Source organism: Coregonus clupeaformis, chromosome 29 (assembly GCF_020615455.1).
Source record: "Coregonus clupeaformis isolate EN_2021a chromosome 29, ASM2061545v1, whole genome shotgun sequence".
Classification (NCBI taxonomy): domain Eukaryota; kingdom Metazoa; phylum Chordata; class Actinopteri; order Salmoniformes; family Salmonidae; genus Coregonus; species Coregonus clupeaformis.
Genome location: NC_059220.1, coordinates 45,327,112 through 45,350,893, shown reverse-complemented (window position 1 = coordinate 45,350,893; position 23,782 = coordinate 45,327,112). Strand labels below are relative to the sequence as shown.

The window sequence follows — 23,782 nt, the reverse complement described above, 5'->3', positions numbered from 1 at the left end:
TGGACCTTAGTGGGGTTGGATAAGCTCTGGAGAAGCAGCAGCCTGTACACTGGTAGACAGGGGCGCACGGGTTTGGGGGGGAGTCAATATTAGGAAGGTGTTCTTAATGTTTTGTACACTCAGTGTTTATCATTAATATAAAAGTCAAAACATTTATGTAGCAATCACAGATTGCCCCTTTAATATTCATCCTTGACATTTCCAACATTCAGAGGTGGATGGATACACATTCATTAGCATCTAATTTAATTGAGGATACACTGAATCATTAATGTTATTATATGAATATAAACATATAACATTGAATGTCTCTGATGTAAATATATATTTGTCTCTCTGGGATGATAACATTATTTCACATACAATATTCATTGCTTGCACTCATGTTAGCACTGTCCTAGAGGATTACAAAGCACGGCCAGGGACTAGTCCTCATGGTTTATATCACTTTTGTGTGTACATATTTATTTATTTTTGGGGGGTTATAATCCCGAATGGAAAGATGAATCAGATATTAAAAGTATTAAAAATGACTTTAGATGTAATGATTTACAAAGCAAAAGACCATGAACATAAGTTCAACTAATGAACCAATGACCCTGCCTCGCCCTCTGAGACATAACAGCAGTTACCTAGTAACAACATCCCATCTGTTTAAGGGATTAGAAGCTCCCATCCATAGTCAGGATGGAAGGATGGAAGTGTGTTTTGACTTGCGACCGCGTGTGCCATACCTTTTTTCATTTCAAGGATTATGAGGCAGGTAGCTAAGTGGTCAATGCCTCGCAGAGATCACTGATAAGGTTGGAGGGGTTTACCTAATGCCCGTTGAGCACATGGGTAGAGGGACAGCGGTATAAAAGTTCATGGTGGGAGCAGTAGGCTCTTCACTGAACACTGAACAGGCTTCTACCAAGAGACACATACAACAGGTAATGCTTTTTCCACTCAGTATAATGGGTTTCCATTGTATTGTTTCACTGCTGTTTTTGTGTTTATGTGTTTTCAACTATGGTTTCTTCATTTTTCTTGTCAGGTTATTGCCACCCACCACTATGATGTGCTTGTTGAAATTAACTGGAGTATCCCTCATCCTGTCCATTCTTCTGTACATCGCAGACTCTTATCCAAACAGTGACATGACAAACAGTACGTTTTACATTACTTTGAATGTACTGTTTTTGTTAATGGTATACATGTTCTGGAAACAAAATGACCAGTGAGTTGTTCTTGGAGTAGGTTGTCATTAGAGAGAATATAAATTGGTACATGACCTCCTTACTCCCAAAGTGTGTGCTTACAAGGAAGAGAGACAACACATTGGTGTTGCATGGTGCATCAAGTTTACAGATCAGACTGTTCAATAGATTTTCTATTAATGTATTGTTTTATTATCTTTACAGTGGGCTGTGAGGAATGCAAACTGAAGGAGAACAAAGTCTTCTCAAACCCGGGTGCCCCTGTCTACCAGTGTACAGGCTGCTGCTTCTCCAGAGCTTATCCAACCCCACTAAGGTCCAAGAAAACCATGGTGGTCCCAAAGAACATCACCTCTGAAGCCACATGCTGCGTTGCAAAAGAAGGGAAAAGGGTAAGACAATGATGAACTATTTAGGTAAAGGAGTTGGGATTGATATCTTCAGCTACATAAAGTTTGATCATCTGACATGACGACATTCCTAGTATCACATAACATCTAAACGTAATATTAAAGAACAACTTGAATTTACCGAATGTGTTTTTTTAAAACCATCTCACTTTCTCTTGATTCTCTCTCTCCTCTCAGGTGGTGGTCGACAACATCAAGCTGACGAACCACACAGAGTGTCACTGCAGCACTTGTTATCACCATAAGTCATAAACTCTCTGTGAGGGCTGGAAATCTCCTTGTCGCAGAAGTAAAAGCTTGGCAACAGATACTATATATTTTGCACAACTTATTCCTGAAATTCCTTGTGTTTTAAAAGCCCAGTGCAGTCAAACATGTGATTTTTCTGTGTTTTATATATATTTTCACACTATAAGGTTGGAATAATACTTTGAAACTGTGAAAATGATGATAATGCCCTTTTAGTGTAAGTGCTGTTTGAAAAGACCGCCTGAAATATCAGCTTGTTTTGGTGGGATGGATTTTGGCCTGCCTGGTAATGTCACCAGGCGGTAAATTAGTTAATAGACAAATAAGAGAGTTTCAAACCTCACTGCCAATAACAGCTAGTTTTCATTTTTCCCTTACACTCAGACCACTCCCAGGCAGTCCTAGCAAATTCTTGCTTGAGAAATTGCTCTTTGCTAAGAAGCTATTTTTGTTTCTTTTTGACCATTTGAATTGAAAAAAATCACAGTAAGGTACTTAATTGTTACCCAGAAATGATTTGATATTGAGATAAAAACAGCTGCATTGGACCATCAAGAGAAATCACATATGAGGAAATCATTGCGATCCACCAAAGGTGATGGTCTGCTGAGAATATTTGTAGTGCTCTAATGGTTGCAATTATATAAAGTTGTATTCCTGTACTGTGTTGATCAAATGTAGACTTTACTGTATGAATTGAATAATTATTAAATTGTCCTTAACATGCATATTATTTTGACACATTATCTCTCTGCTTCTTTGAGAAACTGATGCCTTGAGTAAAACCAATGGTTTATGGTTTTACGAGAACAAAAAAATATGGTTCCTCTCCGAAACCACACCACACTCAATAACATATAGATCAACAAAACATGTGTATAATCACACAGCCTCAGGTAGGCCTAGTATGGCCTATGTTTATATGTCCTCAAGTAGCCTAACAAGCTGTAGGTTAAGCATCATATTTACTCAAATACTTCAGAACTCTGTAGTATTAGATTGCATGAGGGGAACATTATTTGATTACAACAACAGGCCTAGGCTGATGTTCTTTTTATGGGTAATATGCAGTGTGTAGGCTAGGTTATAGCTGGGACGCCTATTAACATAATTATCAACATCTTATAGTAATCTTTCATTAAATAAGTGATTTATTATGTTTTTTTGTTTAGCTCATTTTTATATAAGGTCATGCATGCTTGTGCTGGGGACACCAATGTAGCACTTCTATCGTTGTCTCTCCCCTCCCCCTGTCCGTGCGTGTGCAAGTCTGGCAGCGTAACATCTGTGCGTACGCGGTCGTGATTGTTGTGAAGATGGCGGAGGGAGAGACAGAGAAGGAATATGAAATAAGGAAAGCTATCGAGGGGCTCCGAGAACGGTTCCAGGAATTGACCACAACGCTAAAAGAAAGCTCGGAATCACCGTCTGATACCTCTTTGCGTTTCTGCCAGGAATTCTGCCAGGTCAGCATTTTTGTCCAACTACCCATCCTAGTGGTTTGCAGCCTTCCATCCAGCTTCCAGGCTGATGATGCGCGTGTACGTTAGGTACAACAATGTAGCTAGCTAGCGCTAGCCACATCAGAACATAAAAAAACACAATTACTCCCTGTTTTAACGTCCAATGATAGTAGTTAGTTGACTATATACATCATAAGTGTTTTCCGATATTTAGTTCAATCTCTTACTTTGGAATTATACCATAGCATCACTAATTTTCCCAAGCTAGTTAGCGAGTAGCTAGTTGAATGTTGGCTAGCCAGCTAGTTAAGGCTCCTTAATGCTGGGAAGAGGTAGTTCGCTTTTTGTGCAGACTTGTATTCAAATGCACTAGTGTTTTAGGTTTTGCACTAGACGAAACAAATTTCATCCATGTAAATGTGCATATTTAACTTGAAATGATGGCAGCAGAACGTTTTTCCATTCGTCCATTGTGTTAGTGGATCAATATTGAGTGTGCCTGCAAAAGTATTCTATAGGGCCTGGTAAACCTAATAGTATTCATTTTCATGCACAGCATAGGTTAACTACGTTTGCATAGTTTTAATTGTTAGAAAAACAATATTAACTCATCAGCCTGTTTTGTGGGTAGGTTTATTCGGTTTTGTGCTTCATATATAGTCTTTGGTTTTTTGTGTAGTGTGGCAAACCTGGTGGGCCTTGTTTGAAGCCCAATCTGTGCAAAGTGATGAATTCATTGATCACATTAGTGATTTATGTATGAAGCCCAATCTCATATCAGGCTACATTTGGAGATAAAACGACAATAGTGTTTAAACATCTGACACTGCCTGAGTAATAACAATACACACAAGATCGGCTAGATGGTTACAAGGTTATGTTAACTTACTAAGAAATAGGGTTTTCTCTGCAACCTCTACTCAATTTTGTTGTGTGTTATTATCATGTGCTAAGAATTGTTTTAAAAAATCTTTATTTTTACATGTTGGAGATGCAATGAAATACCATGATATGTTAGGCTACATGTAGCAATAGCCTGAGTTGTAGCCTACTTAGGACTGGCCTTCTTTGAAGACCCATACTCATTGAGCAGAGATTAGGCTTTTCCTTGACTGGGGGAAGGGATGACAGGCAGGGAAAATATTGTCAGTGCTTGTAGTATTCAAGCTCGTCTCACTCAACTTTGAATGTTAGGCCTGCGTCCTGCATGGGTAGCCTACAAACTACTCAGTGTGGTTTAGCCTATTGTAGACCACTGCATTAATTCCATTTGGCCCTCACTATAGGCTCAATTCAGCAGCCGGGTTTATAGAAGTCAAAGCAGCCTCCTGTATAACGCTACAGTGCCTTCAGAAAGTATTCAGACCCCATTCGTTTTTCCACATTTTGTTGTTACAGCCTGAATAAAAAATGTATTACATTTAGATTTTTTGGTCACTGACACTCAATATCCCATAATGCCTAAGTGGAATTATGTTTTTAGATTTCTTTTACAAATTAATGAAAACTGAAAAGTGGAAATGTCTTGTCAATAAGTATTCAACCCCTTTTATGGCAAGCTTAAGTTCAGGAGTACAAATTTGATTAACAAATCTCACAAGTTGCATGGACTCACTCTGTGCAGTAGTAGTATTTAACATGATTTTTGAATGACTACTTCATCCCTTTGAGCATGGTGAAATTATTCATTACACATTGGATGGTGTATTAATACCACAAACAACATGCTGATTTAGGTCTACACCATCACTGGTATTATCAGGCTGTATAGTTAATTACATTTTCTCTGACTCAGTACATTTATTAGCTAGCCAGCTAACTAGCGATTAGAAGCTAACAAGATTTAGGCCGAGCTTGCTAAGAAAATACAAACTATCTGTTTGCAGATGTAAGAAACACAAACGAAGTGTAATTATAGAATGCTAGTGGATTTAACATTGTTGCATGTGCTGCATTGACCATGCAGACTGGACGCAAGTGTCATGTGGTCGAGGAACAACAAATGCGCTCCTTGAGTGACAGGTGTTACGAACCGGCTCGTAGCCCAAAACAGAGGGAGACAACGCGGAGATAAATAAATTAAACATATTTATTAAATAAAGTAAACTATATCCAAGTAACAATGGTGTGTGTGTAGTCAGAAGAATTTGGCAGACAGTTGGAGGGTCGTCACACATCAATACCGGCATATCGTAAAATACGGTATACCGCCCAGCCCGACTCAGGGGTGTGAGATATTTCTGTATTTCATTCTCAATAAATTTGCAATCATTTCAAAAAACATGTTTTCACTTCGCAATTATGGGGTATATTTTGTGTAGATGGGTGAGATTTAAAAATAAATAAAAAAATCAATTTTGAGTTCAGGCTGTAACTCAACAAATGTGGAATAAGTCTAAGGGTTAAGTATTTTTTTTTATTAGACCACAGAGATGAAGAGGTGAATGTTTGCAGTCCCAACAGTGATAGATATAAATATTCCTACAGGAGACTGCACTAGGATTTATACAGTGCATTTGGAAAGTATTCAGACCCCTTGACTTTTTCCACATTTTGTTGTTACAGCCTTATTCTAAATTGGATTAAATTCTTTGTTTTTTTCCCTCATCAATCTACTCACAATACCCCATAATGACAAAGCAAAAACTGTTTTTTATAAATTTTTGCAAATGTGTATAAAAACAAGAAAGAACTGAAATAAGACATTTACATAAGTATTCAGACCCTTTACTCAGTATTTTGTTGAAGCACCTTTGGCAGCAATTACAGCCTTGAGTCTTCTTGGTATGATGCTACAAGCTTGGCACACCTGTATTTGGAGAGTTTCTCCCATTCTTCTCTGCAGATCCTCTTAAGCTCTGTCAGGTTGGATGGGGAGCGTCGCTGCACAGCTATTTTCAGGTCTCTCCAAAGATGTTCGATCGGGTTCTGGCTGGGCCACTCCAGGACATTCAGAGACTTGTCCTGAAGCCACTCCTGCGTTGTCTTGTCTGTGTGCTTAGGATCATTGTCCTGTTGGAAGGTGAACCTTCGCCCCAGTCTGAGGTCCTGAGCGCTCTGGAGCAGGTTTTCATCAAGGATCTCTCTGTACTTTGCGCCGTTCATCTTTCCCTTGATCCTGACTAGTCTCCCAGTCCCTGCCGCTGAAAAACATCCCCACAGCATGATGCTGCCACCACCATGCTTCACCATAGGGATGGTGCCAGGTTTCCTCCAGAAGTGACGTTTGGCATTCAGGCCAAAGAGTTCAATCTTGGTTTCATGGTTTCACCAGAGAATCTTGTTTCTCATGGTCAGACTCCTTTAGGTGCCTTTTGGCAAACTCCAAGCGGGCTGTGATGTGCCTTTTTACTGAGGAGTGCCTTCTGTCTGGTCATCTACCGTAAAGGCCTGATTGGTGGAGTGCTGCAGAGATGGTTGTCCTTCTGGAAGGTTCTCCCATCTCCACAGAGAAACTCTGGACTGCTGTCAGAGTGACCATCGGGTTCTTGCTCTACGGACAATTCCTTCGACCTCATGGCTTGGTTTTTGCTCTGACATGCACTGTCAACTGTGGGACCTTATATAGACAGGTGTGTGACTTTCCAAATCAAGTCCAATCAATTGAATTTACCACAGGTGGACACCGATCAAGTTTTAGAAACATCTCAAAGATGATCAATGGAAACAAGATGCACCTGAGCCTCAATATCGAGTCTCATAGAAAAGGGTCTGAATACTTACGGTACCAGTCAAAAGTTTGGACACACCTACTCATTCAAGTGTTTTTTCTTTATTTTTACTATTTTCTACATTGTAGAATAATAGTGAAGACATCAAAACTTGAAAAAAAATCCTAAGTGAGTGACTGTGAAATGATTTAGTAAATGAAATAACACATGGAATCATGTAGTAACCAAAAAAGTGCTAAACAAATCAAAATATGTTTGATATTCTTCAAATAGCCACCCTTTGCCTTGATGACAGCTTTGCACACTTGGCATTCTCTCTACAAGCTTCACCTGGAATACTTTTCCAACAGTCTTGAAGGAGTTCCCACATATGCTGAGCACTTGTTGGCTGCTTTTCCTTCACTCTGTGCTCCGACTTATCCCAAACCATCTCAATTGGGTTGAGGTTGGGGGGTTGTGGAGGCCAGGTCATCTGATGCAGCACTCCATCACTCTCCTTCTTGGTAAAATAGGCCTTACACAGCCTGGAGGTGTGTTGGGTCATTGTACTGTTGAGAAACAAATTATAGTCCCACTAAGCCCAAACCAGATGGGATGGCGTATCGCTGAAGAATGCTGTGGTAGCCATGCTAGTTAAGTGTGCCTTGAATTCTAAATAAATCACAGTGTCACCAGCAAAGCATCCCCACACCATAACACCTCCTCCTCCATGCTTTACGGTGGGAAATACACATGCGGAGATCATCCGTTCACCCACACCGTGTCTCACAAAGCCACGGCGGTTGGAACCAAAAATCTCCAAATTGGACTCTAGACCAAAGGACAAATTTCTAATGTGCATTGCTCGTGTTTCTTTGCCAAATCAAGTCTCTTCTTCTTATTGGTGTCCTTTAGTGGTTTCTTTGCAGCAATTCGACCATGAAGGCCTGATTCACACAATCCCATCTGAACAGTTGATGTTGAGATGTGTGTGTTACTTGAACTCTGTGAAGCATTTATTTGGGATGCAATTTCTGAGGCTGGTAACTCTAATGAACTTATCCTCTGCAGCAGAGGTAACTCTGGTTCTTCCATTCCTGTGGCGGTCCTCATGATAGCCAGTTTCATCATAGCGCTTGATGATTTTTGCGACTGCACTTGAAGAAACGTTCGAAGTTCTTGAAATGTTCCATATTGACTGACCTTTATGTCTGAAAGTGTAGATGGAATATCGTTTATCTTCTGCTTATATGAGCTACTCTTGTCATAATATGGACTTGGTCTTATACCAAATTCGGGGTATCTTCTGTATACCCCCCTACCTTGTCACAACACAACTGATTGGCTCAAATAAATTCCACAAATTCCCTTTTAAGAAGGCACAGCTGTTAATTGAAATGCATTCCAGGTGACTAACTCATGAAGCTGGTTGAGAGAATGCCAAGAGTGTGCAAAGCTGTCATCAAGGCTACTTTGAAGAAACTCTAATATAAAATATATTTTGTTTGGTTACTACATGATTCCATATGTGTTATTTCATAGTTTTGATGTCTTCACTATTATTCTACAATGTAAAAAAAATTAAAATAATATAACAACAACCTTGAATGTGTATGTTTGTCAACTTTTGACTGGTAGTGTATGTAAATAAGATTTCGGTTTCTAAAAACGTGTTTTTGCTTTTTGGGGTATTGTGTGTAGATTGATGAGGGGAAAAAATAAATTTCATCGATTTTAGAATAAAGCTGTACCGTAACAAAATGTGGAAAAAGTTAAGGGGTCTGAATACTTTCCGAATGGCTGTTGAATGGAGTGTCCCAGGACTGAGTCTCAATAGGCTAGGTTTTGGCTTGACACATTTCAAGACATAAAGGAAAATGAACTAGCCGATAACATCCAAGGGGTGCTGCTAGACAGGCCATTGATACCTTTTTGGTTGGTTACATAGTCTGAAACGTTGCACTGCAAACATATGTTTTTTTACGTTTCCTCTCAGAACCTCTACAAGCCAGAATGTTGAATAAATTTACATTTTAATTTACTCTACCAGTTAATCGGTTCGGTTGGTCCTTTTGTTTCTCGAAATTTGGGAAGAAATATCCACAGGAAAGTATTATTAAAGCTGCAATATGTAACTTTTTGGCCGACCCGACCAAATTCACATAGAAATGTGAGTTATCTAGATCTGTCATTAGCATTGAAAGCAAGTCTAAGAAGCAGTAATCTGTTCTATGGCGCTATTTCTATGCTTCCCGTTATAACGTTGTTCATTTTTGCGTCTTTTACTTTCAATTTTGTACACCAGCTTCAAGCAGCTGAAAATACAATATTTTTGGTTATCTAAAATATATTTCACAGCGGTTTAGATGGTAGAATGATTCTCTACACTATACTTGCTTGTTTTGTCACATACTGAAATTAGCAACCAGCTGCATAGTGCAGCTTTAAACCGACTTCAAAACAAGGGTCTCTGTGGCTCTCACAATTTGTTTGTTCATCGCCTGAGGCAAGCGCACAAGACGTAAGTACATGTACGCGATGCACGCATGCTAACCGATGTCTTGCAGGTGTTTACATGGTTTTGAGCATGTGCCAAGTAATAGAAATCGCAACGGCAGTAACAGCGTTTGAAAAGGCGGTTTAATACTTTCCTGTGGATTTTTTTTCTAAAATTGAGAGAGAAAAGGATAATCCGCACAGGTAGCTGGTAGAGTAAATTCAAATGTAATTTTATTCAACATTCTTGCTTGTAGATGTCGTGAGTGGGAACTTTCCAATTTTGTGCAGTGCATTGTTTGACTGTGTAACCAAAGGTATCACAAACCATGTTTCCAGCCACAGTTTTTATGCGCGTAAAGTCATACCGTATTTATAAAAATCACAACAACTGTGATTGAAACAAAGTTTCGGTTCAATTTTATAAATGCTGACAGATAATTAGTATGTGGGGGGATCTTTTTGTCAGTTAAATTAATTATGAGAAATGGCGGTGGAAACGCCTTTTTAATGCGCAAATATTGATATAATAACCATCCTATCGAAGTTAACTTGGAGTCACGCAATGACTCGGGAAACCATGCACTTTATTAGGCTACAGATAAAATAAGTTATGAACTTCACAGGGTGGTGAAAGTGCACTGTAATTAGTTTGATGCTCCTTTCCAATAAATATTGAGGTGACATGATGATCGATTTTTGGCTCCGTTTTACAAATAGAAATATTCTCACTGTTATCCATAATAATCTCAAGCCTACCCGCACAGCCTACCCGCACAGCCTACCCGCACAGCCTATCCGCACAGCCTACCCGCTGGATCTGCGAGCTGTTGGCTAGAGCACACGTGCCAAGATCAGAGTGGGCACATTTGCACTAGGTCATCATGCACTGACGTTTATCCGCAACAAGTCCGTTTGGTGAAAACACCACTGGTGGGAAAATATGTATATTTTCTTTATGCAGATTTTAGGATATTCGCATGAACATCTAATTGGATGGAAACCTAGTTACGATCTGATTATATTAGGTATGACAGGGCCATAGGCTAGCGCAGGGATGCGCAGGGATGGGGAACTCTAGTCCTCGGGGGCCTGATTGGTGACACTTTTGCCTCATCACCTGCTAACACACCTGACTCCAATAATCAACTAACCATGGTCTTCAGTTTAGAATTTAATTTGTTTAATCAGGTGTGTTCGCTGTAGGGCTGGGGGGGAAAGTGTGACACCAATCAGGCCCCTGAGGGCAGGAATTGCTTATCCCTGGGCTAGAGTATGGATTATTATTTCTAGGGCTGGGACGATACTAGAATCGCAGTATGTTTTCCATGGCAAAAATGTAAACACTAAGCAGGCCAAACCCTTTGGTCCTTTAAAAACCTGCTGTATGTGCTATTGCTTAAAAAAATTAATAAAATGTGACTCTGGATGAGGGCTGTTAGAGCTGTTTTCCTAAAGAAGTTAAATCCTTGTTTCGTTGCCACAATACTAACAAGTATCGATACTGGTATCGTCCCGGTTCTAATTATTTCACAATTGTTTTGGTAGTTGTGGTTTTCTCAATTTGCTATTTTAATGGAATGTAGCCTAATTTACCTGGAAGGACTAATAATTAATGAAATTAGGCCATTTGTCAGTTTGTATGATAATTGTCAAGTAGTTGGAAAGTTGAAGAAATACTAATTTAATAGCAAGCACTAATCAGCTTGCTACACTTCATTCCAGACTCTGAGAGCATGCCATGATTTTGTCATTTGTTTCCAGATCCTTGTGGAACATGCAGGCCGATGGAAGACTGAGGAGGAGCCACTGCCTTTACTGGAGGCGTACATAGTGGCTATACTCAGTTATGCCAAGGCCACCTCCTGTCTCTCCTCCGAATGTGAAAATGTGCCACTCGTACTTGAAAACCTAGCACTGTGAGTACTCAGAGAAAATGTCAATATCTGATTTAAATGCATGGTTGCTTCATGGAGCCAGCTGTGCAGTATTTCAGATGGTGCTAGGCCTATGCTGTTGAATGACCGTGAGCATTCCACTTTGACTAGTGCTACTGACCAATAAAACTGTATCCTGCCTACGGCTGTTATGTTGACCGTATTACTGCCACACCAGCGGTCATGAGTCATGATGGCAGTCAAATTCAAGGTGACCGTTTAGTCACAGTAATTAGGCTTCTCCAAGCTCTGATGCTCTGATGGTCATTAGGAGCCTACCAAACGTGCTAACTGCCTGGTACTCAGCACTCTGTTGTCCCTCTAATCACTCTGACAAAAATCAAATCAAACACTTCATGAGCTCATGTTCTGCAACATTTCTATAGGTTATGCAATTACGTAAGAAAACAGAGTGATGACCTCTATTAAAAAGAGGAGGATTCCATCTGCTTTCTATAGACTAGGCCTACTATTTATTTCTCAACTTTCCTAATATTAAGCACTTTGCTACACTTTACAACAGGAGAATAGTCTACCTGGCTGGCAAAAATGAAAATGAACCACGGGAAAAGCATCCTCCATTCGGTATTTAAGTGCATAGATGACTTGTATTTTTTCCCGCTGTCCCTGTTTCGAGACAGGTGCATGATAATAGTCCATTCTAAATCAAACAAATTTCACACACATATTATTTAGTATATGTAAAGACAATATTAAATCAATAATAGTGTGATGGGTGACAATATTAGCCTATCACTTGTGAATGATATATTATTACTTGTGAATGATGCCCAGCTTAAGGCAAGAAACAGTGCATTTTCAAATCATAGTCGCACACCTCATGTAGCCTACGGGTGTAGAGCCTAACTGGCATACATGCACAGCGCATGAGTATCAAGTTTGGGGAAGATAATTTTCCCCTTAAAAATTGACCTTTATGGGCCTCCCGAGTGGCGCAGCGGTCTAAGGCACTGCATCACAGTGCGAGAGGTGTCACTACAGACCCGGGTTTGATCCCAGGCTGTGTCGCAGCCGGAAGCGACCAGGAGACCTATGAGGCGGCGCACATTTGGCCCAGCGTCATAAGGGGAGGGTTTGGCCGGCTGGGATGTCCATGTCCCATCGCGCTCTAGCGACTCCTTGTGGCAGGCACATGCACACTGAATTCGGTCGCCAGTTGTACGGTGTTTCCTCCGACACATTGGTGCTACCAATTGGATATCACGAAATTGGGGCATTGCTGCGCTTATAATGTGAAGAAATAGCCTAATAGTTTATCAATATTTTAAGCTAAACGTTCTCATCTATTGTGTCAGGCTCATTGCTTAAAATAGTTTTTTTATGCTAGTGGTTGTATTAATTTGGCATCTATCGCACCCCACAACTGTCCGAGACTATGTTTGGAATATTTATTTCTCGCACAGAATAGGTCAACTTTGGTACTATGGGGGATAGTAGATTGACATAGGCTAGTGCCTTTGCTGTTTGTTAGGCCTACTCCTCTTGTTGGCTGACGAAAAGTAAATGTGGACAGTTCTTCCAATATCTTCAATATGCTCCTCGGAATTGGATAAGGACACGCGCAGTTGCTTCCCCGATGTGTCCGTCTTCACTTGTAGCCTGTGAGAAAGACCCGATCACGTGACGGAGAGCCATGTGAGTGAGAGGTGCCGAGTGCTTCGGCACACAGCTGGGAGAAGGGAATTATAATTATTATATTCAGCCCAAGGGCACAACGGCCACTGGCTGCAAAAGGCATGGATTTCTTTAGGGGGCATTACGGCCACACAAAGGGGATGCAGCCGGGAAATTCAAGTGCTTGTCAAATTGTGAATGAGAGACTGATGACGTGTGTACAGCCTGCGCAAAAATCAAAGCAGAGCTCATGCAACTTTTTTCAAATCATCATTAGTCGCATCATGCAGCCTTAGCATGTATAAAAAATCAAAACATATAGCCCAACATTTGTATTACAACTAAAGTTATATAAATAATTCTAAATTAAGCATATAGGAGTACCTGTTTCTTTGTTAAACGCTCAATATCCTTTCTATTTTATTCAGCTTTGTTCAGTTGTATTCTTCATACTATAAAATAATGCTACGGAATTCTAAGCAAATGTTATCTGCTAAATGAACTAGTGTAGCCTACAGCCATATGGCATAGCCAGATCAGGGCCTAACGTAAGGACAACTCAGAGTATGCTATTCTATTCTTCTGAAATAGACTACATTTCCTTCATATTATGTTTCTTTAGACCTGTCTAAAATAAATAATGGATTTATTGTGATGGTGTAGGTTATATTAAATGGATTTATTAGACTTCTTGTAAATGTAGATGTTCCAAAGGTCCGCATCAATGGCTTGTAGGCTATGCGTGGAAGCCAGGAGATGCTAAATGTGTTTGTTAATTAACGGTCAATTACCGTGGGACCGGCAGTTATTTGCTTGACAATCACCGGCTGACAATTTCATGACTGCTACAGCCCTAATCCTGCCTCACTCATTTCACAAGCAAAATAAATGAGGCTTCCCTTATAAGAGCTGTGGCAGAAGGGGGTAGTGCTTCTTTCATTTTAGTCATCTGCACACACAACTTTAGCATCATTTAGCATGAACCTAAACAAACTAATTGAATGACCCTGTTTTATTTGCAGGAGCTGTCTGGAGCTCCTGCTTTCACTGCCTGAGCATGTCCCTGGTGCCTTATGGGGGGAGTTTCAGTCCTCTGTCAAGGTTAGTCTCCAATGCTCAGTAAACCTACATTTATTTTATTTTATTTCTACTGCCAATTCTCTCTAGAAAAAGAATGACATGGTGACCCAATGAAAGTACAATGAAAAGATGAAGTCGCTTCTTTGAAGCTGAATTGGAACATGCATGCACATATCACAAACCCTATTTGACATAATTAGAGAATCTTATGTTTTGAAAAGTTTTGGTTTGTATAGCTGAAAAGTTTTGTGAAGTTATTTCCTCTCCTTTACAGTCGGCACACAGCCTTTTGCTAGAAAATGGGAACACACAGCTTCACATGCTATCAGCTATGGCACAGGAGCCTGGTGTGTGGACCAACACCACTCTGTGCAGCATTCTGTCTAATGAGATACCTGAAATTGACAGAGGTTAGTTTTAGCCTACCTGTGTTTTTTTCCTAATAGCAAAAACGTTCTACATGTGAGATGACTGATTAAATGTTGTGGTGACTGCTCAGTAATGCTATCTGTAATAGTGTTCTCTTTCTCTACTCCCCAGTTAATGAGTTCCTGCAGATGGAAGGTCCTACACTCCTTAATATGCGAATAAAGCACCTTATCAAACAGAATCGAGCAGAGAAAGCAGCTGTCTTAGCGAAGATGTGCTCTGAGTATCCAGAGTACGAAGGAAAAGGGAACTTCAAGCAGACATACCTTGTTTGCCTGTGTATGACAAAAACACAAGAACAACTCATGCAAGAGGTGAGTGAATAGCATTTACATAAAGTCGTTTACCAGACAAGTGCGTTCAAAAAAAGGGGCTGACCAACGGCTTGTCTTTTAAGCACTGATGGAGATTTGCTGAGCAAAAGAAAAACTCCTGTTTGATAATGAAAATGACCCTAATGGAAAACGATAAACTGTGGGTGGCAATGAATTACCATCATTATGACATATGTTTTCTCTGGGCCAGATCACTCAGGTAGACTGTAAGGAGGCATTGGAGATGATTTGTAACCTGGAGTCGGATGGGGATGAAAAAGGAGCCGTTTGTTTGTGCTCTGCATTCCTCAAGCGGCAGCTTCTCCAGGGAGATGTGTATTGTGCCTGGTGAGTATTGCCCTCTTTTCATTTTCCACTCGCTCTCACAGTTTAGTGCAGATATTGTATGTTGACAACAAACTATCTCTTGTAAAGCCCTTCATGTGAGGCAGACCAATAATGATATACTTTTCTTCTTACAGGGAGCTCACACTATTCTGGAGTAAGCTTTTAATCCGGTCCGAGTCTTCAGCAGATTCATTTCTTGATCAATGCAAAAAGTTGGTCCTGCTTTCAAGGAACGTCTGTCATATCCTCTTCCTCATCAAGGTTATACAATCCGAGGTGAATTTTTTTGTGTAAAATTGTGTATGTTTCTGCCTGGATATAGCCTGTAGCGATTTATATTCTCATGACTGACTTTGGATTTATTATTTTCTCAGGTTGGAGAAGTGGGACTGCCTGTGTGCATTGAAATGTGCATTCGAGCTCTACAAATGGCATCCAGTGACAACACGGACAGCAGGACCACCATCTGCAAAACTATTTCCTGCCTTTTGCCCACTGATTTCGAGGTGAAACAGGCATGCCAACTAACAGAGTTCCTCATTCAGCCTACTGTGGACTCATATTATGCTGTTGAATCACTCTATAATGAACCTGATGAAAAGCGTGAGGATGAGAATCTTCCAGTACCCAACTCACTACGCTGTGAGTTACTGTTGGCCTTGAAGACACAGTGGCCTTTTGATCCAGAATTCTGGGACTGGAGAACTTTGAAGCGCAATTGTTTGGCATTGATGGGTGAGGAGGCATCCATTGTGTCATCTATCGACACTCTCAATGACACTGAGGGACTTGAAGACGATGCAGCAGAAAAAGGTCCAGAGTTCAAAGACCTTGAGGACTTTATTTTGAACACAACAAATGAATTGAATGAAATTGCAGATGAAAAAGAGAAAAATAGGGAAGCTAAGAAATTAAGGGAGAAAGGGTTTGTATCGGCAAGATTTAGGAATTGGCGAGCATATATGCAGTATTGTGTTCTATGTGATAAAGAGTTCCTTGGCCACAGGATAGTCCGTCATGCACAGAAGCATTTTAAAGATGGGGTCTACACCTGTCCAATTTGTGCTGACAGCTTTAACACGAAGGAGATCCTTGAGCCACATGTAGCGTCACATGTAAAGGAGTCTTGCAAAGAGCGACTTGCTGCTATGAAAGCAACTAGGAAATTGCCCAAGCCAATGCAATCCACCAGCACTCATTGGAATAATTTGAAAGATAGAGCTGTGGTTAAGCTTGAGGCAGAGACCAATGTCAGTCCAAATGAGGCACATTTTCTGGATGGAAATCACAACAGTGCTGAAACTGTCCAAGTCAGTCCTAAAAAGCCAATACAAAATCAAGTAACTCCTCCAAAGCCTGTACCAACTAGATATGAAGTGGAATTTACAGAGGATTGTGTCTGCCCTGTTACATACTGTCAGAAGGTATTCAAGTTTTTTCGGAGTCTTGTAACACATGTAAAAGCCCACAAAAATGACGAGGAAGCAACACGGTTTTTGGAGATACAACGACAGAAGGTTGTTTGTCAGTATTGTCGTCGGCAGTTTGTTAATGCCAGACATCTCAATGATCATTTGCAAATGCACTGTGGTGCTAAGCCATACTATTGCATACAGCTGAATTGCACAGCCAGCTTTCACTGCAATTCGGAACTTCTCATGCACAAAAGACAACACACTGACTTTAAGGCACGGTGTATGTTCCCTAATTGTGGAAGGATTTTCAATGAGGCCTACCTGTTGTATGATCATGAGGCACAACATTACCTTACATTCACTTGCAAAATAGCTAATTGTGGGAAGATTTTCTATTCACAGTCCCAACTAAATTTGCATCAGCAGAACCATGATAAAAATGAAGTGCCCATCACAAGTGAGAACCATCCTGTACCTAAAATGGAACCTTCCACCCAGTGCTCCGCTAGGCAAGAGGAAACCTGCTCTGCCTCTGTCAGTCTAGATCAGAAGACTGCACAGGATTATGTGAAGGAAGGAGTGGTTAAATCGGGTTCATCGACATCAACAGTTCCTGAGAACCCAAATGGCCCAGTGAAAATAAAACATTCAGTCGAGAGCATGTTGAATTCTGTTATCAATCCTAAAAAGGAGTTACAGAAGTGTTATGTTCCACTCATCAAAACTAAACTCGGATTGGAGAATGCAAAACTATCTCCTGCTGTCCCACACCCATGCCAAGATATGATTGGCAATTGTGAGGATCCCCAAAATCACTGTGGAACCAATCCCTTGAAAGGGTACCCAAAAGAGGAGCTGGATAACCGACCAACTCAAGCTGTTCAGAAAGTGTTACCACAGGCCTTTCCTCTACCAGAAATTAAGAGTGAACCCCCATTTTTGCTACATCCATATCAAAGCACTCCTGCAATAACTGGTAGAGATGAGGACACACATAGTTGTCCACTTGAAGCATGTGACCGCAAATACAGCACCCCCAAAAGTCTCTCCCGACATGTAAAGAAAAACCATCCAGACATTTTTGAAGACTGGAAACTGGCAAAGAAGTACAAGAAAGTTGCCAAAATAACTTCGAGAAAGGTTCCATCCGTGAACAGGACTTCACAGGACCCAAAGGACAAAACATCACTTCATCAAGTATCACAATGCAGAAATACTGGACTACAGCAGTTCGAGTATCCGATGGCATGTTCAAGTTTACCTGCTGTTTGCCCCCCTTGGGAAGCCCCACCAAACCAGACAGGTCTAATGCAGTCAGAGATGGGTGAAGCATGGACATCTACATTGAACAATTGCTATGCAGATGCCTTCCATCTGAATGAATACCCCAATAAGAGCGGAACTCCTTGGCAATCAGAACCGCATCAAACTGGCTATCCATTAGAAAGGGGCAGAGAACATCCACCAGCAAATATGCATGGTAGTGCCATCCAACCCATTAAATCAGAATCAAGTTTGATGAATCAGATGTCAGAATATGTGTCAAGCTCACTTATGCTAGATAATGGAGGACACATGCACAGTGGAGGACAACACTATGAGATAATTAACTCTGGGATTAATGCAGAAAGTGTTGATGTTTCCCTAATGAGAAAAAACTATTCCAATATGTTTGCCCAAGAAAGTAATGGTAACAATTTGTCAGCTGGAGGTTTCCATGCTTCATATGTCCCAGATGAATCTTCCAATCTTAATTCAAGATCAAGGCCATCAACAGACATTCCAAGCAATGTATTGAGTCATGATGGCCAAGTAGCACCAAGAAACATAGTGGAGATGACCAACATGGAGAACATAACCCATTTTACATCACCCAGTTATGAGAATCAGATGAACAGCTCTGTAGATGACATGCTTCTTAGTCCACATGCTTCTATCCAAACAGATTTCTCGTATGATGAGGACACATGTCATACAGAATCTGAAGCTATCCCTGCAGACGCCAAGAATGTTGATCATGAGACACAGACAGTAAAACGCTGCAGACTCAGCAAGAGAACGAAATGGCCTGCTATAATAAAGGATGGTAAAGTTATCTGCCGAAGATGCTTTAGAGAATTCTCAAGCACGAAATCTCTCGGAGGTCATCTTTCAAAACGCTCCCAGTGCAAACCATTAGATGAAATGGACTTAACAGCAGATTTGCCTACGTCATTTCTCGACTTTCTCAATGACCCAAATGTTCCTGAAACCAATGGATCAATATACAACTTGCTAAATGTTGAATTCCCAAATCTCTCCACACCAAATCCCTCTGATTTGGCACAAAAGGAAACCCCAACACCACTGGATTCTCATTCATTAAACACCTGTCCTTCAGTTTTGACCGGTGGACAATCCAAACTCTGCCCAAATAAAACAGAAGTTTGGATAGAATTGATACAGTCAAAAAACTATGCTGGTAGTCAGCAGAAGGATGGAGAGTCGAATGATAGTCTTGCTGAAAAAAGGTCAAATACAACTTCCATTGCAGCATGTCAAGATGACAACGTTATAGAAATTCAAAATGCCTTACAAATGTTGGATTTAGTTGAAGCTGCACATGAGAAAAGTTTGCAGGAAAATTGTTCCTCAAAGTACAATGACCGCCAAATCAATGCGATCTCAAGCGATAATGTCTGTCAAAAAGATAGTGATCAAAGCACGACAACAAAACCGATTGTAAAGGAGGACCAGAATCGTGACAATGGCCCCAAGCCGTACAAGTGTGAAATGGATAATTGTGAATATGGGTTCATGACAAAAGAGGCATTGTTCAGACACCTTGCTAGAGTTCATGATTACACAATTGAGATGATCGAGGACCTCAAGAAAACCCCAGTCAAATTCTCTCCATATCCTTGTCACATTTGCCCAAAAACATTTACCAGAACCACAGGCCTAAGAATTCACTATGAAAAAGTTCACCACCTGACGCAGGCAGAGATGAACAAGTTAAAGGTTGGAAGTCGCAAAAAAAAGTCAAGCAACTCTACTATCGAAACAGAGATAGAGAGTAGTAACGGAACTGGATCTTCAGTTGTGTCGACCTTCATCAAACAAGAGCCACTTGATATTGACATTGGCTGTCCAATGCAAAGCACAAATCAAGAGGGACATGCACAGTCCTCTGAGGTCATTACAGCAGGAGATGTAGTACAAGAGGATTCCTTCCATCGGTTAACAGTTGAGAGAGTGCAATCACCACAAGATACTCTGGAGGACCTTGACAAGTCATTTTACCAATTAGAATCACCATCAAAGACAGGATACACCAAGAATGAGCCATCAATGACAGCCATGCAAATGAACCACACCCCAGTGTTGAAGCAGAAATGTGATGCAACAGAGGCGATATCCAACCAGGCTGTGAAACCCTCACCAGAAAAAGCAAGTTGTTCAAAAAACACAATATCTAAAGATGAGGTTTATGTGCAAAAGAAAGAAAAGGTTCAGAAAAGGTTGGGGCTTCAACTGTGCGATGCTGACAATTCTTTCAGCCCATATAGGCCGTACCGTTGTGTTCATGAAGGATGCGCTGCAGCTTTTACCATCCAGCAAAATTTGATACTTCACTGTAGGGCTATGCATCAGTCATCCCTTCCCCTGCCTTCAGGAGACCTTGATACTGAAATCCCTGGTGAACAAGCTGCTGAAGTCCAGAATAATGAAATCAGATGTCAAGTGAAAGACTGTTCAAGGATATTCCCGGGGATCACAACCTTAGTGCAGCATTACCTCTTACTTCATAAATTCACTCGAGATAAAGCCACTGCTATGATGTCAAGCATCAATGTAGGGACATTCCAGTGTGACCGGTCAGAATGTACACTCTCCTTCACCTCTGTGGAGAAATACATTGACCACATAAAAAACTTTCACATGGAAATAAACATCTCTGAGCGAGGCAGTGTGGATCAGACTTTCAAGTGTGAGTATGATGGCTGTGACCGGGTCTACACTACAAAGTCAAACCTCCTTCGCCATGAGATGAAAAAGCATGATTTAATTTATATACCCAGAACACAGCAACAGAGAACAACAGGCGTCATTCCCAATAATGGTAAAGAGAACATTGAAAACAAATTCAAAGTGAAGAAGAAAAACACTAAGAAGAAAGATGACAAATCACCTGACCACTGGACTAGCTTTGGAAAACCCTCTCTGAAATCTATGGATGAAGCATCTGCCATGTGCACAAAAAACTTCTCTTTGCAATACCCATGCATGATAAAAGGCTGTGATGCTGTTGAACGGGCTGAACGGAATATATTCAGACATTACACCACACATGGCCTCACTGAGAGATATATAGAGGATCAGAGAAGTCAGTTCATATTCTGCAAAAAGTACCCACGCTCAAGATTCAAAGATGCAAACAAATCCGAGGGTATGTCAACAGACGCCTCCGCTGAGGAAACTGACCCTATTGAGAGTGAACCTGAGATTTCAAAGACCAACTGTCAGAGGCAAGAAGCGTTGGATGGTATCATTCAAGCAGAGGCTAAACTGTCAACTGATGCTAGTTCTGAATTGCAGTCTTCTACTTCAGAGGTCAAAAAGAGGGGGCGTCCACTAAAATCGGAGCGGCGAGCATTAGCTTGTCCGGACAGAAGGTTGACTCTGAGAAATCGTCCGGCAGATAAAGTTTACCAGTTGACAGACACTTCAGACCAGGGCTTCACTGCTTCTCAAGAGGAAGAAACTGAGGATGGTGTTGCACTGGACACTTTCCTAAAGTTCCTGGAAACTTCACCATCGACCCACACTCCCAAAAGAAAAATGAGTGGAGGTTCAAGGACTGAGTTGCCATTAAAACGGCAGCGTACCCCTCAGCAGAAGACGGCCAATATTATATGCAAAACACCTGATATATTTATTGGAGCCTGTCAAAACCTTGTAGACTTCAGAAATCCTCTCAGTCTTCAATCGGTGAACAATGTGAAGATAGTAATGGACAAAACTTTTTCCAATGGTGCTGATCTTTTGCTAAAGCAACTTCAAGATATGCGACCCATGGTTTTAATAAAAAAAGTGGCTTCATAGTTGATGGATCGCTCACAGCCTGATGTTTTTATGTTTTACTCTTAACTCAGGATTAGAAAAGTAACATGCTGCAAACATATGTTAATATTAATCAGATATCCAATGGTAAACCGTTTTGACCATTAAACAATTGAAGATAGAGTATTTTCTACTTATGACATGTTATGGTTGATTTTAAGTTTGGATAATGTTAGTCATATAAGAACCAGGTAATCTATAGGAACATAGACTTTAGAACATGTTTGTATTTATGAGGCTTCTAGTACTAAAATTGTTTTTGCTAAATGAAGAATTTTAAGGAAAAACAAAGTTTTTATATATCCCTATGGGATTATATTTTTTGTTTATTTATTTTGTTTTTTCGACACTAGTATCTGTAATATTTACATGTCTTCCACAAAGTGTTCAATAAAATGTAACTGTTTGCTTTTGTAAAACTTTGTTTGCAGGATGTTATTTACATTCAGTATTATAAAGCAACTATGTGGAGAGCTCATTTGATATCATTACATTTGACTGGTGGTTTTGACACACACACATTGAGTTAAACACAGCCATAACCCTGACCCTTATTGAATGCATAAGAGCTGACTTTTTATTTGTCATTGATGTATTTATTCAGCCAGACCATTTGAGCCCTGATTCTGCAGTCCCACCCTTCACATGGCTTCATCTACTACTAGGTCCATACTGATGATGATTAGACAGTGCCTCAGCTAAGTAATAAAATAGTGGTTTCAGAGCATTGGGTTTATGATGACAAAACAATAACTCAAGACATTGCATCATTTTTGTTAATTCGTTGGTTTGTCCCTTTACATTATATTGTTGGGTGAGTGTTTTAAAGAATAATCAAAGATTGTTGAAAATGTGCTATAATGATCTTGTCAATCTTGAATGAACCCCAAATAGAGTACCACCGTATGAGTCATAATAGGGAAATGGTCAAACACGGAAATGGTTCCAATCGTTTTTCCACCATTTATTTTTCTCATAGGGGATTTTAGAAACACTTCAAATAAGGGCTGTGTGTTATGTAGGTTTACCCAGGTGTGATGTTTTTATAACCGTGTAAATCTCTCGGACAAGGTGACTTATCAATAGATTTATCCCCCCCCCAAAAAAAAGAAAAAAATTATGAAATGCTAATGTGGCTATCATACAGAACTACAAATGCCTGTCTCAAGCTTCACATCACTCACAAGGGCCATGATTATCTGGATGATACTGCCAAATTGAGGTAAAGGTAAGAATCTCTGGATTAACGTTAATGTTAGCAACATTTTGTAAGAAATAAATGTGTTACATTTGTTTAAATGGACAATTCTGTTAACTGTCTTGAGCTAGTTTTACATTTACACTAGCTGTTATCTTGCTAGCTTAAAACGGGAACCCTGGGGAAGTCCATGGCACAAAATCAGCTAAAAAAGGGGTGGGAGCCCAGTGTAAATCAGTGATGCCTTGCAATATGTCAAACCAATCAAAAGCCTTGTTTGGACGGATGCCTGGGGAAGTTACTAGATTAGTGTCATAGGTGCAACTGTGTGAGGATGGCCGTGAAGTCGCAGATTTAAAACCCCATCAAAATATGTTAATGTAGGTGTGTTTGTGGTGAACCATACGACTTTAACAGGAAGAAACATAACCTTTTGCAAGGTAAATCGTCTTCATTGCGATTGGACTACACACTGGCTTTAGAAAAGATAACAGGACCTGTCATGCAGAGCGATTGGGTTTTCAAAAGCAGTATGTGGCTGCTGTCGCAATCTTCTACTCAAATATAAAAGAAGTACCAATGATGTGGAAAGAATCAGCTGTTTTGTGAGGGAAAGAGTAAAGAACGAAAAGATGTGCTGCGGCTGTCTCGACCCCCAGAATTACCAATAGTGTCTGTTCAGGAAAGCACCGAGAGGCCTATTCAGGGACCCAGTGACAGATGACCAGCCGCCAGAATTAACCCGCTACACGCACCGGTTTTTGGTGCATCATCGGCTGTAGGTGACAATAACTATGTGGTGATCACTTTAGTTGAAGTGCTCTACATTTGAACAACAAAGCTATCTACAGCTAAC

General features: G+C 40.4%; 2 protein-coding genes across 3 annotated transcripts; both read left to right on the top strand.

Moving 5' to 3' along the window:
* Positions 1 to 895: 895 nt before the first annotated feature.
* LOC121545109 (glycoprotein hormones alpha chain 1) lies at positions 896 to 2,010 on the top strand. Its single transcript, XM_041855509.1, has 4 exons — positions 896 to 932; positions 1,037 to 1,149; positions 1,404 to 1,591; positions 1,787 to 2,010. The coding sequence occupies exons 2-4, from the start codon at positions 1,056 to 1,058 to the stop codon at positions 1,859 to 1,861; spliced, it is 357 nt and encodes a 118-aa protein (XP_041711443.1). The 5' UTR covers positions 896 to 932; positions 1,037 to 1,055; the 3' UTR covers positions 1,862 to 2,010.
* Positions 2,011 to 3,138: 1,128 nt separating this feature from the next.
* LOC121545107 (zinc finger protein 292) lies at positions 3,139 to 22,206 on the top strand. Of its 2 annotated transcripts, XM_041855506.2 has the most exons (8): positions 3,139 to 3,324; positions 11,232 to 11,386; positions 14,062 to 14,140; positions 14,394 to 14,529; positions 14,660 to 14,862; positions 15,074 to 15,210; positions 15,345 to 15,486; positions 15,585 to 22,206. In XM_041855506.2, exons 1-8 carry the CDS (start codon positions 3,175 to 3,177, stop codon positions 21,708 to 21,710), a joined length of 7,128 nt encoding a protein of 2,375 aa, XP_041711440.2. In that variant the 5' UTR covers positions 3,139 to 3,174; the 3' UTR covers positions 21,711 to 22,206. The 2 variants fall into 2 exon arrangements, with proteins under 2 accessions (XP_041711440.2, XP_041711441.2); XM_041855507.2 differs by lacking the exon at positions 11,232 to 11,386 and having other exon boundaries at positions 3,262 to 3,324.
* The last annotated feature ends 1,576 nt before the right edge of the window (positions 22,207 to 23,782 follow it).